This window comes from Microtus oregoni, unplaced genomic scaffold (genome assembly GCF_018167655.1).
Source record: "Microtus oregoni isolate MIOR12 unplaced genomic scaffold, Mior012 000018F_ref0000195, whole genome shotgun sequence".
Lineage (NCBI taxonomy): Eukaryota > Metazoa > Chordata > Mammalia > Rodentia > Cricetidae > Microtus > Microtus oregoni.
Genome location: NW_024543077.1, coordinates 11,656,897 through 11,675,325, shown reverse-complemented (window position 1 = coordinate 11,675,325; position 18,429 = coordinate 11,656,897). Strand labels below are relative to the sequence as shown.

The window sequence follows — 18,429 nt, the reverse complement described above, 5'->3', positions numbered from 1 at the left end:
ATTCCAAACTTGATACAATGGTAGGATGTGGTAAAGAATCTACGGATGGGTAGCTACTGTTTCTGACTCATAAACAGCACCTGAAGGAGCAGGAGGATGCTGGAATCGGTGTTAGAGAAGAAAGCTAAAGTCAAGTAGACAAAACAAGTGTCAAGGAGGATCAAGGACTACTTTTCACTATATCAAATCCTTTTTAGTCAATTGCTGGAAGGAGAAGCTTAAGAAGAGGTTTTTTTTTTTTTTTTTTTTTTTTTTATGAAGGCAGGATCTCAGGTCTTGTAAAAGAAAAACAAATGAAACTAAATGAGGATGAAGAAGCCAAGTTCTCAGGTCTCGTAGAAGTGAAACATGGAACTGGACAAGGATGAAGCCAAGTTCTTAGGTCTTGTAAGAGAAAAAATGACACTAAACAAGGATGAAGCTAATATCTCAGGTCTTATAGAACATGCAGCTAGACAAGGATGAAGACAGGATCTCAGGCCTTAAAGTAAAATTTGAGGCCTGGCAAAGGGAATGAGTTTCCAATACACTTAGGAGAACAACTCACAAGAGGTCAGCAGTGTAGAGCCTTGAAAGGTTTGGCTGTAGATGGAAGCATGCCTCCATATAGAAGACACACTTCCAGGATGAGCAACCTTGCGCGAACCACAGAAAAGCCTAGGAAATGTAATCCAGCTCCCTGAGTGGATCTAGCACAACTTCTTTGTGGCTGTTAAAAACCAGTGTCTGCTTTGTGTTGTTACTATTGTTTGTTTGTCTGTCTTATTTTGTTCTGTTCTGTGTTTTCTGCTTATCTAACTGATGACCAGAGGCTCCCACTATCTTAAGAGTTGGTGTACTTGAGAATCGTCTCCTGTGGGAGTGTTAGAATTCCATGACAACTCCAACCAATAAAATTTAGTCATATTTGTAGCAGAAGATGGATGGGTACACATTCCTATTCAAAAGCAGTTTTACGAAAGCTGCTTCTGTTTGGCTCCAAGTGTGAGTTTCAAGTCTCTAAAGTATGTCTTCAGCAAACATGAACAACTGATGCTTGGGTTGTTGCCATAAGGTCTGGGATGGTATAGGCTGCAAAACAGGGTGAGAGTTAAGTAGTCTGGAAACAGTCAAAACAATATTGACATGCGTATTCTGAGAAAGGATAACCATAGATTTTGGTGGTGCAGGCTTTTAACCCCAACATGTGGAAAGCTAAGGCTGGGGATCTCTATGAGTCTAAAGCCAGTATGGTCCAGGTAGTGAGTTTCAGGATAGCCGGTGCTATGTATAGAAAAGACAAACAAACAAACAGTCCAAAACGAGAAATGAATAACAAATGAACGAATACATTCATTTACTTTGTTGGGATGTATCATTAATTCCAGGTTTAGTCACACAGTCGCAGAGAAAACAGAAGACGGTGTGGATAATTCCAGCCCATGGCTCACTCACTGATGGATAAAAATAACTATCCCAATATTGTTTCTATTTTATATTTATAACTTCATTTGGTTTGACATTAAGTTTATCTGAACTTTAATGAAATGATATTTCATACTTTTAAAGAAAGCAAAATTGTCATTGAACATGAATAAATGTCAACAAATTGTAAATTTCTTAAGTATAATTGTAAAAAGAAATTATTTCTACAAGTTAGCATGTATATATGTATATATGCATTAATACACATGAACATACATGTGTGCAAATATTTTGTTTTTCTAAATTATTTGGAGAAAACTTGTTTAAAAAGCAGGAAAATGAGAGTTGTGTAATATATCTTTAACATCTAATTTATATGAAGTAAAAACCTTAATTTAACTAACCAACAGCAGAACTGTTCCACTATATTTGTATTAATTTAGCTAAAGATTTTAAACCTAGTAACTATAAATGTCTTTTGACCGAGCCCCTTATATCTTCACATAACCAACACGCCTACAATCTCTTTTGTGTTTGTGTTTGTTCCCTTGGACACCGTAACACAAACCCACACGGTAGCCGGAAACAACTAACACTTATTTTGTCCCAGTCATGTGAAAGAGTGAAGCAAGGAAGGGATGGCTTTGAAGCCCTCCCCTTGGCCCGGTCCTAAGCATTTCTCATACTGCCTCTTTGCAGGCTCATTCCTCTTGACTCTCTCGTGCCCTGATGGTTCCCTGTGTGGCGAAATTTCCTCTTTGCATAAAATGAAGTAGATTGGATTAGAGTCATGCTATGGGCCTCCTTTAACTAGTTCTTCGAGGACCTATTTGGAATATGGACACATTCCAGCTTTTGCGAATGAGGATTTCTAGGTATACTTTTGAAACCAAATAGTTGAAGCCATCTGCACCTACACTTTAATAGTCATCAACTCTATGGCAATTAATTGACTTTTCAATGCATTCATATGACTGGAAAAATCTTTCTTGTTGTGCAAAGTTAGGGTCAGTTGGATCTTTATGGATTTCAGACCACTTTGGTTTGTATAGTAAGTTCTAAGCCAGATTGTTCTAACGAATGGTGAGTGCCATTCATTAAAAGAATTCTTTCCAGTATTTTATGTTTTAAGATTCTTATAAAGGAAATAAACTTTAAGTTCTTTAAAAAGAGAAAGAGTAACGGCATTGACATTCCCTATGCATTGTCTACCTGTACCAGGAGAAGTGTGATACATCCTGCCTGTATTGTGTTTCAAACACTTATTAGAGGCTCTTTGTTTACTAAGAGATAAGTGTGAACATTTTATATTTATACCTATATAATATCCTCTAGTATTTTGGCTCCAACCAAAACAAAACCTAACTTTTAATATGCAACAATGTTGATGCAAGAAGGGAGGTGTGTACCAAAGACATGAGACAGTCCTAGAAAGGCTTCTCTGCTTCTAGCTCTTCTTCCTCCTGTCAGACAGTCTGGATCTCTGCTCTGCGTGATGAATTCTGCTATGGTAGAGGGAAGTATGTCTCAGGTCACAAATTCAACCTTAGATAGGCAATACGAAAATGTAAACACACAGTGTATCCGTTTTATGAGCTACGTCTCTTTGAAGAAGAGAATTCCGACATCCTGGTCGTGGATGGGAAGCATTAGGAAGACATGATTGAGGATGATCAGGTCACAGCTGCAACAGCACCATTTAAGAAGGGAGAAAGGCAGGCCTGGCTTCCAGATAAGTGTGGGACAACTTGAATAGAATGAGGGATAGAGTGAGTGACAGGAACAATCTCACGGATTACTGCTCTGGCATGCAGCGCAGGGTGTTCAGCCAGCTTGCCAAAGAACTGGACCAGAGAGAAGGGAGTCAGCAGATTAAGTTCAGGACTTAAGCTTATTAACGAGTTTTCCTGCAGAGTGTATCCACCCATCCCGATAGACAGATTCCTTTGCTTTCCCAGCTGCTGGGCTATACAGGAAAATAATTCCATAGAAACGGCTGATGACATGAGGACTATTGATTTCTTCCTTTAGAGGGAACTGTCATTGACCTGAGGCAGTGCTACTCTATACCCATTCATTTGGGGCTGATTTATATTTGAACCAGAACAAGTTTGCTTGATTTAATCACGAACTGAATATATTTGAATAGAGATTTCTCATGTTCATATTCTCATCCCCATTTTTTTTAGCAGTTTCTTTATTTAGATTAAATTTTCACTATTTCATCCATAATTTAAGAACAGGGAAGGAGGTATTTGGAATTGTAGGTAAATTATATTCTCTTGTAGAAAGCGTAATGATCGGAAGTTAGTTAAAAACACCTCAGCTCCGTTCTGATTTTCATGCATGGAGCAGTTGTTTTGACAGATGGAGGGCTTTATTTTTGTAACGGTCCAGGAAAAGTCTGCAGCGCTGTCTAATCAGTGCTCCGTATCTGTATCTGTGATGTTTGTTTTCGATTCATTCTGCTTTCAGCTCCTTTATCTTTTTCAAGGAGAGATATTTTCTTTACATTTTTTCTTTGGGATAATATTTTTATGCATAACTCTTCTATTCATGTGATCCAGAAAGGCTAGAAACCCCCAAAAACTCAAATTCAAACAGCATGTCATGAGAGGATGATTTATCCGGGTCCCTCAGGTGTGGGCTCGGATATTATTGGATTATAACTGCTCTTGCTTCTCAACTAATGATTTTGGGGTGCTGTTGATCTGTAGGGCTCCGTGATTGACTGACTTTCAGGACATCAGCTTCGTACCAAATTCATCTGTGTATATCAACTTAAGTTCCAAAAGGATCAAGGCTTGAAAAATGAATTCATTTTGAGCTGACCGCACTGTCTTTATTGCGCTGTAAATCCTCCAGTGTGGAGCAAGGCAGTGCAGGAGTTTAATGCCAAAAAGTACATTACATTCTGAATTTTGAGAAACGTCATGGTTCAAGGAAAGGTCAGAAACACTCCTCTTCTGTCTCCCCCAGAGCAGCAACGTGTGAAGTGTGTTTCCTTTCGCTGCCACGCTTCCTCCTAGTTTAGAGGAATGTCCAGGCGGCCTCGAAATAAAATGGATATCCTGTTTGGAACACTCACCAACCTTGGCAGCCACACACTAGAAAAGGAAGGCAAATGAATGACAGTATTGATAGGCTTTCATGTATACGTTCTCGTAAGAACAGATCCTTTCTGGCACGTCTTTCAAGTGTTTGGTTCCTCTGGGTTCGGTTCTTTCTGTCTGTGTCCCTCCTCCATGATTGCTGAGGATTCTTCTTTTGGCTATTTTTGAACCAATCTCAAAAGTATTTCCTTCCATTCTTTTGTGTTCCTACAACCATCTTTTTACCCTCTAAGTCCACGAAATTGCTCCAAACTCATTTTACATCAACCTGTACTTTGAAAGTAATACTAAGATAGCCCCGGGGCATGGCAAACTGCGACCGGCTGCCAACTGAGAGAGTTCAGTGGGGAAATTAAGGAAATCATTCTAGGCCTTGGGCCAACAGGGTGGGGCTCCATTTTCTGCAGCTCAGATAGACTCACTTGTTATCAGCGCACTCAGTCAGCCCCTTTGCCAGATTTCCCAGCTACAATACCATGATTGATTTCGTTCCAGCAGCTTTGCAGGAGAATGGATGTCATAGCATAGTGGTTCCCTATTTAACAGTTAATAGAGAACAAATTGAGAATTTGATATTCAATGTGGTCCAATTTTGTGGCTTTCAAGGGCTTGGGGAGTTTTTCTTGTGCTAATTATAACCCGCTAGTTTCTTTGGAAAGACAGACTTAGTTGCTGGTAAATTGCTAACAGGTTATCTAATCTTTAAGAAATAATGAACTCACAAAAGCTGTGGTATTAAAATTCATAACAGTAGCAAGGGTAACATGACCCTTCCTTTGTGTTTACAAATTATGTTTTGTAATCATAATCATTACAGAGAATCATTGTCTATTTTAAATTGTTAGAAGGTATTAGATGTGAATCACAGAGATGGAAAAGTTAGTCTTATATGCAAATGGCATGTGAGTTCCCACTGGCCAACTGAAGTCCTGGATTTTTCTGACATGAGCAAGGCATCCGTCTGGGTCTGCCACTAGGACTTCCTGGAATATCCATTTGCTTACCCGTGTATGCACAGCACAGCCGATATCTTGAATTTGACATATGGTGCCGGAACTCATTATTTATCATCTTGAATATGACAATATTGAGCCCACAGTGAGCGATGACTGTCTCTGTAAAAGCAGAATACGTGGCCACCTACATATTTCAAAGCAAAAAAATATTCTAAAAATGGCTTCTTTGAAAATGACTGATTTTTTTTTTTTTGAGCAGTACAAATATATCCTGTGGGCAAATCCTTGAATACTTCATTTGTAAATGAATTTATCAGATGTTTCCTTTCCCCAAATGCCTTCATGGTTTGTCCTGTAGGGGAAGAAGGAGGACCTGTTACAGAATGAGGCTCCTGCTTCAGAGCAAGGAGGGGTCAAGCTTTATTTTCTTTTGAGCAGGAGGCAACCTGCTCCAAGTGAGCAAGGAAGGGGAGGCACATAGGCTGTATGCTAGGAAATTCTCCCCTGGAGCAGAATGATTTGCAAAGTCAGTTGATTTCGGAGCATAATTTCATGCCCTGTCTGGAACAAGAAAAAAAAAAAAAGAGAGAGATATATTTTGGATCAGTTTAACAAAACAAGGAAATTGTGTTTTTTGCTGTAGTTCTTACCTCCCCAAATTACACTTTACTGTTAAGAGAGCATGAGCACTCATATCTGAAACTTATATTTTGTTTCCGATAAGTCTAATTCACCTTTAGAGAAGTATCATTCAAAAGACAGCATCCGGCTGCTCCTTAGTACAATCAGAATAAAAGCAGGCACTTTCCTGAATTTAGATGTCAATTACTTTGCTGAAGTTGCCTGCTCCTGATTTTATGGGCCAACGGTGTTAAGACGGCAGTCCTCAGCAGCAGGTACGGCATGCACATGCCATGTGGAAACCTACTCAGACTGTTCTAGCACCCCAGTTATAAACTCTAGCTGACTGCATACGTCCAGACGCATTCTGAGTTCACACCTGAGAAGTCACGGGTCACCTGAAAGCTTTGAGGGCAAAACACACTTAGGAACATAGAATCAACCTGCTTCTCCATTGGGTGAACCAACCTCATTTACACAGTAGTCTGCTCGGGGAGTTTATCTGCATTCCTGGTTTTAGCTGTAGGGCTGGCTTTCAAATATTCAACTGCAAATGACTCAGAAAGCTATGAGCAATCTGGAAAAACTCTTCCAATGTATTTTTATTATGTAGCGTATGGATGCATACTCACTAGAAAGAAACCAGATTAGATCACTAATGGTGGTTTGATTCCTATTATTTTGTATTTTTTTTCTCATTTTCTAAATTTCAACTCAAAGGTCACTTTTGCATGGAGAATCTCACCAGCACCTCATTTGAGTAATTTGTTATCACAAGGGTTTGCTGCCATCTTATCGGTGGGAAAAGTCATGTAAGAGATTGGTAACCCAAAACTTTTTATTCCGTTAGGTGGGACAGTTTTAATGGAAGAGTTATGGAGGGTATATGTCTTAGGGATATCACTACTATGATGAAACATGTTTTAAGCAACTTGGAGAAGAAAAATTCTGAGTGACTTACACTTCACATCAGAGTTTGTCATTGATGAAGGCAGGACAGGAGCTCACACAGGACAGGATCCTGGAAGCAGGAGCTGATACAGAGGCCATAGAAGATTATCACTTACAGGCTGGCACCCCATGGCTTGCTCAAACCTGCTTTCTTGCAGAACTTAGGACCACCAGTCCAGGGATGATGCCACCCACTATTGGTACCTCCCACATCAATCAATAATTTGAAAACTTCCTATGGGCTAGCTTACATACCAATCTTAGGGAACTATTTTCTTAACTGAGGTTCCCTCTTCTCAGAGAGCTATAGTTTGTGACAAGCTGATATAAAACTAGCCAACACAGTATGTTATATAATGTTTCCTCAAAGTTTAAGAATATTTTATCTTAATACATGTAATGCTGTGAACAAAATAATAAAATCAAAAATGAGCCCTAAAAAGCTGGGGAAAAGATGCATATAAAATATGCCACAGCTTGTCCAGTATCCTGCATTCCTGTCAGGAGGATGGCTAGAACTAACTGGTTTGCCTTTTGTTTTACAGAAAGAATGTGCTAATTTCATCAAGGTCCTGAAGGCTTATAATCATACTCACTTGTATGCCTGCGGAACTGGGGCCTTTCATCCAATTTGCACCTATATAGAAGTTGGACATCATCCTGAGGTAATGCTGACTTATGAAAACGCATTTCATTCCTTCTTCCTTCCTGCTCAATGGCTTCATGGCTAATTTCTTCAGTTCATTTCACTTCTTGTTCACTATTCATGGGACCTACTTCAAATTCCGATGCTGCGGTTAATTTTAGTTTATGAATATAAAACAAAGAGACCCTCACTCAACAATAACTATGCACTAGGAGCTGCTGTCACTCTGGATTTCAGATCCTCCTCTTTGTACGTGAGACGTGTAGGCGTGAATGTAGAACCCTTCCTTCCACCTTGCCGCCATTCTCCTCCATATCCTCTTCCGCCAAAGGTTTCGTCTCCCAGTGTTTTGTTGTGTTGGTTTTTTTTGTTTGTTTGTTTGTTTGTTTGTTTTGCTCAGGATTAGAAAGAATACTTTTTTTTTTGTTTTTGTTTTTCGAGACAGGGTTTCTCTGTGGTTTTGGAGCCTGTCCTGGAACTAGCTCTTGTAGACCAGGCTGGTCTCGAACTCACAGAGATCCACCTGCCTCTGCCTCCCGAGTGCTGGGATTAAAGGCGTGGGCCACCACCGCCCGGCCGAAAGGATACTTTCTATCCATGAGTTCAAGGATGGAATCTCACATTTGGGCTCTTGCTTTGTTACATTGCTTTTATATTTTGGTTATTACATTGGCATAAAAAAGAAAAAGATGCATTTTGTCCTACTAAAGATGTTGTACAAAGAAACTTTAGTGAGAGGATTATAGCTCAATAAATTTACATCTACATTAAAAGGAGGGGCCCTTACTAATATTGAAAGGAGTGTGTTGAGTTGGGCTTCTTGGTTGTCTCAATTAGATACACTGTTGTCTTTCTTGGCACCAAATTCTCAAGCACAACAGTATTCCCGTGGTGAGAAAGTGATCTGTGGCAGAATTTTCTTCCAAATGAAATTTAGAAATGCTTGAGCATTTGTTGACAAATAAAGAATGTCTTCACAGAATATTTCTGGAATCCTAAAGATAACGATGGAATTCACATGCAGCCCCTTATGTCTTAAACTCGAGGCTCCTGCTGCATTTCCTTTAGGTGTCCTATGGGAGAGGAACGTGTTGTTTTTATTCCACAGACAAGAAAGCGAAACAATTCATGCTTTATCTCCTCCATACAAGATGCCACATCACGGGCTGGGTTTCCAGTGCTAAAACCAGCTCCGTGTCGTCGTTTCCGCTGTGACGTTTCTGATGAGACTGGAAAGTCACGATACTTTCCCTGGAACACATCCATAGACGTACGCTGTATGCCTACACCCACCTACCCTTGTAGTCCTCCTCTTCTTCCTCACAAGTATGTATGTAATGGTTTCTGATGTCGACAAGATCTTTCATCATGACGTGGTTTTTAGGAAAAAAGGTTCCCTTTATGTTCCCGGACTCACATCGAGGAAATTAAGACTCAGTTCCCACACGATACTGTAGATAATACACAGTGCTTTGAGTTGGTCCTCATTAAATAACTGTCCCCACACTGCCATCGCAGATGGTAAGGTGCTGATGCCAATAAGGGACCCTAAAAGCTGGATCCACTGTGTTGCACATTCAGTACCTGGCATCAGAATGCTTCCAAAGAGCTGCGCACAAGAGTACGGTAGCGCATTCTGGACTCTCGTACCACAGAGGAGCAGGAAAGCGTTGATTCTGGTATAACAACAGGCTTCAGAGTGCATGCTGCAGTTCACTAGCTGGGAAGCTCTGGAAAAGCTACGTAACATCTCAGAGTCTCTGCTCATAATAAGGAAAACAAAACAAAACTGTCTTTGCCTAGGCATCCACGTATTAGGTTGACTCGTTACCTCAAACTGCCTTCTACTCCCTTCACATGTAGGGCTACACAAACTCAAAGCGTCTGTCGTTTTGAAGCATGCCCTTCTTCTGGCTTCAGATTCCCTTTCCTCAGCTTTAGCTGCCTCATGTTGAACCAAATGCTTCTTTTACTGAGTCTATGTTTCTAATGTAGACAATTGGAAGGGAGATATGTAAGATCTGATAGCTAGTCATTGCTGGAAAAGAATGTCTAATACTAGAAAGTGTAAAAGCCTTTGCTGTTAGTCTGATTATAATTGCCAGCTTACCTCTCATTAACTTCTTACATCAGAGATTATAAATAATGTCACTAGGCTATCCTTACTAGATGTCTCTGCACGTATCTTAAATCCTGCATCTTCAGATTCTGAGACTTTCAATACTTTGGTATCTATTTATGCTAAATGAATTGTTGTCATTTTTCATGGTGATGGTCCCTTCCCCTTCTATAATTGCTGCTTTGTGTTGTTAATAATGTATTATATTTCAAGTCAACTATGCCTTGCCGCTCTTTGGGTGGGCTGCTAGGGGGGTGAAGGGCTACAGGCCATTTGCTCAGGCTCCCCTCCACTGAAATAATAAATATGCCTGGCTTCCTATGTGAGCTTCTTTGAGATGACATATTGAGGTGCAAGTTTTTTTTTTTCCTGAGAAACTCAGAGCTCTGAGACAGGTCTACCTTAAGAAGCTTGGTGATTTTGATTTGCATGAGAACTATAAATTATGAAATACCATTCCAGAGTAGGAGGTCAGAAAGAAGATGATTATGCAATTACCTGGGGAATTTGGAGCAGTCTAGACAGGCAATCTAGGAAATTCTGGAAAAGATATTATCACGAGGGCTTGTCTAGACTACATCAAATTTAATTTTCAATGCTTAAGCTGCCTTCGGAGACAATCTGCTTTAAATTGATCTATACTATTACTTAAAATGCTATCCTTGGCTTTAACCAATTTTGCTGTTTATGAAGCCGAGAAAGAGAGACAATGTGCACTTTATTCTGTTAGAAAAGAATGACACTAATGGAAAGCCTGGAGGAGGCGGGGGAATAAAGAGTCACCAGGAGAGACGCTGGGAATGCTGGATTGAGATTCACACACTCGTGGAGTCTGAAAATCCCATCCTCAGAAATCCTTTTAAAAAACATTTATGTTCTACGGTATAATAATATAATTACATCTTCTGTCCCTTTCCCTTCCCGTCCCCAAACCCAAATGTTCCATCCCACCCCACTGCTCTCTTTCAAGTTCATATCCTCCTTTTCTTCAGTTACAAAGATTTTCCTCTTAAATTTTAGGGTGGAAATTGCATGCTTATTTTCCTGATAACTGTTCCACATTAGAAAAATGAAACATAATTTTATTATAATGATTTTATACAGTGTTTTTAGACTACAAAAAGCGTCTTCCCTTTTAGCATTTGGAAAGACTATCAGCAACACTGCCATATTCAACTTCTGCTCTGCAATGCACCTCCCTTAAAGTAACTACTGCCTCATTCTTAGTTCCCAAGCTCTTAGAAACTTCACCATTAGAAAGCTGCATATGGACTGAACATCTTTATGGCAGAATGCCACAGAAGTTACAACTCTGCTTTTGGAAAAATGCAAGACCCCATTCATCATTTAAGAGCTTTGACCTTTATAGGAGAAAATTATCACTTGCTATTTCTAAAGATAAAACAATTTCCAAAATACCATCAAGTTTAGCCTTGTAGTTGTGAAAATAGATTTTTTTTTGCCTTTTGGTAGCTATATATACACTCTTAAATAATGTCTTCCAAAAACCTAGCTTTTCTGTCTGGTGAATGCCTTCTGACCACACGCAGTATGTCATTGATTGCTGTATTAAACAGATTTTCTGTTTCCTGTGGTACATTTGGGAATTGGTAGACATATTAATTAACTCCAGCTCTGTAAGATATGTGTCAATCAATTCTTGGGCATCTGCCAATAGCCCTTGACACAGCAGATAACTGCCAACAAGGTCACATGCCTCATACACATGTGTACGTTTGTCATAAAACGCCTGCTGAGTTCACAGAGGGAATGATTCAGACTAGAGCACAGATGAGCTTAGAGTTGCAGTTCAGCATCTCTGCTATCCACAGGAAAATTGTGAGTCATCCTTGAGAGGCCGGCTATTCCCAAAAGGCTTAACGTATATGGTATTTTCCTTCAAATTTACATCTGTTGGTAAAAAACAATATGAATTTAGGAAGAGTATAGCTTTTCGAATAAGTCTCTGGATATAGTCTCAAATTCCAAATAGGTCTCTTCTATGTATTGGCAGAAATCCTAAAGAAAGATGGACCCAGATGTGCGCTGGATAGTATTAACTCTATACTCTCATAATGTCAGGCTCTCAATTTATGATGGAGCCAAATGGACATTAAGAAACTCAATGAGTCTTAATGGCCATCTCTCAGGTCACTTCTGCAATGACTGCCAACGTACTGCTGGAAATCAAATTGTTTGTCTGATGTTTCCCTTTTGTTATGAAGGAAAATTAGCTTTATATGAAAGCCTGCAGCATGGAAAGTTTGAAAACAGGAGGTGGTGCTATTACTGAATTGATCTCTACACATTTCCAGTTTGGTTATCTTTTGCATTTATTGTGTTGGGTGGAGTGAGTACCAGTTTGTTACTAACAAGCCTGGAGACTAACGGTCAGCCATTTCTGGGTCACCTTCACCATTCCATAAGCCATGCTTCGAGTCTCTGTTTGCTGTGTAATAAGCAGATGCTAAGGCTGACTACTCTTCCCAGAGTTCATAATCTCCACCAGAGGTGACTGCTCCTTTTCCCTCCTGGCCTGTGCTACACTCGCTAAGGGCTAAGTTCTTTCTGGGATCTGCTTTTCTTCTTTAACCTTTTAAAGAATTGAATCATTTTATGAAAATGATCCTCGTGTGTGTGTGTGTGTGTGTGTGTGTGTGTGTGTATGCTGCTATTTAGTAAACAATACTTCAACTTTCATCTCAAACAAAAATCAAACATTGTTGAAGTATGGAGTGGCGGGCTGTGTCCCGCCACCCGGCTAGCTTTACCCAAAATAATTACACGGAAACTGTATTCTTTTAAACACTGCCTGACCCATTAGTTTCAGTTTCTTATTGGCTAGCTTTTACATATTGATCTAACCCATTTCTATTAATCTGTGTAGCCCACGAGCTGGCTTACCAGGAATGATCTTAACCTGCGTCTGTCTGGAGTGGGAGAATCATGGCGACTCCTTGACTCAGCTTCTTTCTCCCAGCGTTCCTTTCTGTTTACTCCGCCTACCTAAGGGTTGGCCTATCAAATGGGTCTAGGCAGTTTCTTTATTAATAAGAAATCACTCCCACATCATTTCCCCTTTTTCTGTTTAAACAAAAAAGAAAGGCTTTAACTTTAACATAGTAAAATTACATATAGCAAAACAGTTGTCAAGCAAGAATTACAGTTACAATATTTATAACTATTTTATCTTTTATCATAACTAAGGAAAACTATAACTATCTATTCATTCTTCAACTCCATCAAAGACTCCAGAAGGATATAATACTACCTAAGTAAACAAGAAATAAGAAAACTCTAGAAATGACAGAGACATCTTGCTGCCTGGACAGTCACCCAAAGTTCTTTTGTATGGTTGGGGCATCCATCTTCAGCCTTCAGGCCCATAGTATCCAGCAGACATTTCCATGAAGCAGGAAATTTCAAAGACAGTTCAGTCACTATCTGCTGTGTCCTGCAGAATGTCTCGCAGACTCTTTCATGAGTCATGAACCCCAAAAGACCGTCTCACCTTTAGGCAAGTTCAGCAGTCCTCTCTCTGCCACTCTGTTGAAGTATGGAGTGGCGGGCTGTGTCCCGCCACCCGGCTAGCTTTACCCAAAATAATTACACGGAAACTGTATTCTTTTAAACACTGCCTGACCCATTAGTTTCAGTTTCTTATTGGCTAGCTTTTACATATTGATCTAACCCATTTCTATTAATCTGTGTAGCCCACGAGCTGGCTTACCAGGAATGATCTTAACCTGCGTCTGTCTGGAGTGGGAGAATCATGGCGACTCCTTGACTCAGCTTCTTTCTCCCAGCGTTCCGTTCTGTTTACTCCGCCTACCTAAGGGTTGGCCTATCAAATGGGTCTAGGCAGTTTCTTTATTAATAAGAAATCACTCCCACATCAAAACATCGTCTGCTGATGATGCTAAAGAAGCTTTCCAGTTCATGTTCTGAGAGAACTTAGAGCCACCATCGATTCCTCCAAGAACTAGTTAAATACAACCAACAAGACTATTTATCAATAATAAGAACAGGGGCTGAGTTAGAACAGAGGAGAACATAAATTATGATGACATGAGACCAGAAAAAAACATTCAAAATTCTTAAAACATAAATAAAAGAAACTATATTAGTACTGTCTGTATACTTATTTCAAATTACATGGTTTGGCCTGAAAGTTTTAAAAGCTCAAAGTTTTGATATTAACATTCTTCTCTTCTCTATCATTTATTCCATTGAATTAGAAAATATAATTTTCTTACAGTATTTCACAAGTTTTATTCTTAAAAACAGTGGCAGATAAAAATGGAAATGTTAGCATTCAGTTCATAACTCGCAGAATATTAATTGATGTTTTTGCTTGAACGGTTCATCTGTTGCTGGGAAAAGGTTACAGATAAAACTAATCTTTTCTTAAGTCAAAATAGATACAATGAAGCCATGACTCATCCCTTATTAAGAGAAACACTACCGCATAGTCATGTAAAAGTTTAAATCTTGCTGTCTTCATTTGTGTGCTGTCTTTGATGTAAGTACCAAGAATGTTCTTTTAATTTTCTTTGGCGAGTAAGAAGCAGAGGGTGACTTGTTGCCTTAGCTGGTGTTTTATTGATGTAAAGAGACACACATGAGTTGCCATGGCAACTATAAAATGAAGCACTTACTTAGGGCTTGCTTATAGCGTTAGAGATTTAGTCTGTTATCATCATGGCAGGAGCATGTCAACACAGATAGCCATGGTCCTGGAGTGTATCTGAGAGCACCACCTCTAGATACCCAGGCAGCAGGAAGTGAGAGCAGCTGTTCCTGGCTTGGGCTTCTGAAACCTCAAAGCCTACACCAAGTGACATACTTCTTGTAACAAGGCCACACCTTCTAATCCTGCTCAAACAATGCCACTCATGGTGATCATGTATCACAATATTACTCAATGGGGTCCATTCTTATTTAAATCACCACACCTGTTATGCATATGTTGTTTTCTACAGAGAACAGGAGAAGTAAAGGCATGTTATACTCCTTTCTGGGATTAAGCAGAGAGAAAAAAAAATACAAACAGAGAAAAAATTATGAAAGAACTAAAAAAACTCTCTAGTCCTGGAGAGGGTGGAAGTATAGGCCCAGTAGTAGATGGTGTCTGGGGTTCTCACACACACTGCAAAGGGCTTTCACTTTTCCTCAACATCAGCAGTAATTTGGCCCACAGAATTGCTAATGATAATGTATTCAGTTTATTTTCTCATTTTGCTGCTGGCATGAAGAGTATATTTATACACGTACAAACTTACTTAACTTTATAAAAAAATTGGAAGTTAATCCCTTACCATTCTAGAAACTTTCCTCTGTTTTTTTTTGTTTGTTTTTGTATTTTTTTTGAAGATGACATTATGTCTTCACCTATATTCATGTGGATCACACTTTTCAATGGTCTATGTTTCCTGGGGTTCTTGACTTTTGACTTGAGATTAGTGTCATAGGTAACTTTGTCACTGTTCTTTGCCTGTCAATGACCTTTTTAACAAGAGTTTAGCATTGTTTGGGGACTAGCCAAAGACTAGAAAAACAAATAAAAAGCATATATTTCATGATGAAACATTACCCTGGTTTATATAAATGGGTCTAGAACATTTCTTAGAATATATGAAAAATTTCCTTTCATAATCACAAACCCTTTTGCCCTGTTTTAGCATCTTTTTAATATTACTATACATACATGTGTGTGTGTGTGTGTGTGTGTGTGTGTGCGTGTGACTCATGTGCACCTGAATTTATTTGGATTTGAAATTTAGAAGTTAACTTACTAGAGCTGAATCTCTACGTCTGCTTTGTGTAGATTCCAGAGATTTAATTTAGGCCATTGACATTGCATCACTGAGCATCATGTGCTTCTTACCCACTTAGCCGCCTTACTGAGCCTTTTATTACCTACTTAGAATAAACCATGTGAGTTGACTTCAGTAATTAAATTAACTGGTTATTGATAGGGAATGTACTAGCACCCTTGTTATGAGCCCATTTTATGGTGTTCCCTCTACACTTGTGTTAGTTTTCTAAAACATCTCCAATAGAAGTACAAGTCGTATATGCAATTTTAACTTTTTAATTTTAATTAATGTATGATTGCATCATTTGCTCCCTTCCCTTTTCTTCCTCCCATCTCTTCCAAATTTATGGCCTCTTTTTTTTGATTAGCATGTGTATGTGTTGTGTGTGTGTGTATTTTATGGTTGACTAGTTGTTTTAGATAACCAATTACGGAACTTATTCTTGGGGAAGACTTAATTCTCCCTCTCTCAACAGTCCTTAGTTACCTAGAGGTCTTTGTCTAGAGGAAAGACCCGTTTAAACTTGAGCTCTTCACCTTATACATTAGCCTGTCTGCTAGGGTTGCCATTGTTCAAGTCTTGTTTAGGCTTCTTTATAGTTTCCGTATCATGGGTTTAGTTTCCCTCTTATTTCTGGGAGACACTGTCTCACAGCAGGCTTCCTGGTCATTTGACCCTTACAACCCTTCAACCCTTCTTCAAGTGTATATCTTGAGCCTCAGGTGAAGATGTTGTGTTGTAGATATATCCTCTGGTGATAGACACCCACTCTACACTGTTTTCAGCATTGTGAAAAGTTGCGGTTTTCTTTGAGGATCTCCATTTGCTATAAATAGAAGCTGTTTCATTGACAGGTGAGAGTTCCACTTCCCAGCACAGATTAGGTTGAGCATTGGCAATGTAGTTACAACTACCATCTAAAAAAGCAGGCAAAATTGATCTCTTGTAAGATGCAAGAAGAATGAAAATAAGCAAATGAAATTCATTTTAATTTGTTAAAGATATTCAAAGTATTATTTAGGTGTATTGTTAATAACATTTATAGTCTTTTTTTCTGCTTTGAAATTCAGTATAAGTTTACTAAACTCAGTTTAGATAAGTCTGATTTGCAGGGTCCCATGCTTTGACACATCTGGGAGCTGTAACCCAATCTACAAGCTAAGACAAGGACAGATGCCCAATACTGATCACTATTATGCCCACATTAGCAGTTGTATATATTTGGTACCTGGTGCTTTAAAGCCATTATTCTCACTTGTAGTTATATTATTTAAACTATATTATATTTATCCCAAATTAAATGCCACTGATGTAAAAGCATAGTGAAATTTATCAGTACGAAGTATTTTCCAATACAATGTACGTTTGAACTTCCAAAGGCTGTAGAGTGAACGTAAGGGCAAAGTCGGTAAACTGCTTGCTTTGCAGGAATCAAGATTGTTGTCCCGGAGTTCATATTAAAAAAGAAATAACATGTCTGGCCTGGTAGCACATGCATGCAATCCCAGCCCTGAAGAGGTAGAAACAGATTCATTCTAGGGTTTCATTGGCCTATCAGTCTAGGCTACTAGTCAAGGATTTAGCCAGTGAGGATTCTGTCTCAAAATACAAGGTAGATAGCATCTGAGGAACAACAACCTAGGTTACCCTCTGTCTATCATAAACACACACACTTGGGTCTACACATAAACATGCCCCTCCTCCAATGTACACATACTAGGAGAGTGGAGAGAGAAATTATCTTTTGTGTGTGTGTGTGTGTGTGTGTGTGTATGTGTGTGTATAATATATATAATGATTTTAATGGGATAGGTACTATTTTCCAGAGCATTTTGTAAGAACACTTTCAAAAGTTGCTCTCCAGTCACCGTTCACTAATGTTCCATGTGGAGAAATAGGAATAAATCATTCTATGTCCTGGCTATTGGAAAGTGATATTTAACGTATGTTTGTTTGTGAAGCTGTGGAATCCCAGCTTGGTGTCATGAACATCACAAAGCCCTGAGTCTTCTAGAGGAAGACCTAAGCCTGTGGATTCTATAACCTATGTGTGTAGCCACAAGAAAGGACACACTCAGGCAAAGAACTTCACTGTTTACCGTGTAATGTGTACAGTGTGGTTAGCTGTGCTGACTTGAGCCACAGTAACACTTTATAGACAAAAAGAGAGAGAGACCCCAGAGGGCGTAAGAAGCCAAATCTGATCCTGTCTTATAGAACAGGTAGGGGCTGGCTGTGAGCATTGCACCAGGAGACAGTTTGGACACAGGAGAGCCAGGGAGGAAGAAAACCAGAGACTGGAATAGAGAACAGCATGGTAGAATTAAAATAGCTCGGAGGTGACCATGAACAGCATGACAAACAGCGTAGATCCCTGGCATGGAGCCTTTACTTCTTCAATTTGAGATAACATTGGAAAGTAATTGAGGCTAGATCTGTTTGTATTTGAAGCTGCAGTCGATGCCTGAAAAACAAGGGATGCAATTCGTTTATAAGTAAATCGTTCAACAGCATTAATATGACTTCTATAAAAACATGGAGAACATCTTCCAGGTAAGATGCTAAGATTAATGGTGAAAGTTACAAATATACATAACCCACATACTCATAAAAAGATCAAACTTCAGTATAGTTTAAAACAGCAAAAATAACAGTCATGTTTCTCCAAACCAAGATTTATTGAGCAATTAATATATACGTAGCACTGTCTGTATCAACTACAAAACTGAATCACCACAGAATTTTATGATGTCAGCACGTTCTTTAATATTGTCTTATCAATGAGAAAGCTAAAATTCCT

The 18,429-nt window shown here is 39.1% G+C and overlaps 1 protein-coding gene across 1 annotated transcript in view; it reads left to right on the top strand.

Moving 5' to 3' along the window:
* The window catches only part of LOC121459013 (semaphorin-3A), a 307,174-nt gene that overhangs the window by 169,433 nt on the left and 119,312 nt on the right, over window positions 1-18,429 (top strand). Inside the window, exon 6 of the mRNA XM_041668475.1 lies at window positions 7,591-7,710. Within this exon, the coding sequence (XP_041524409.1) occupies window positions 7,591-7,710 (120 nt within the window). The remainder of the gene's footprint in view (window positions 1-7,590; window positions 7,711-18,429) is intronic.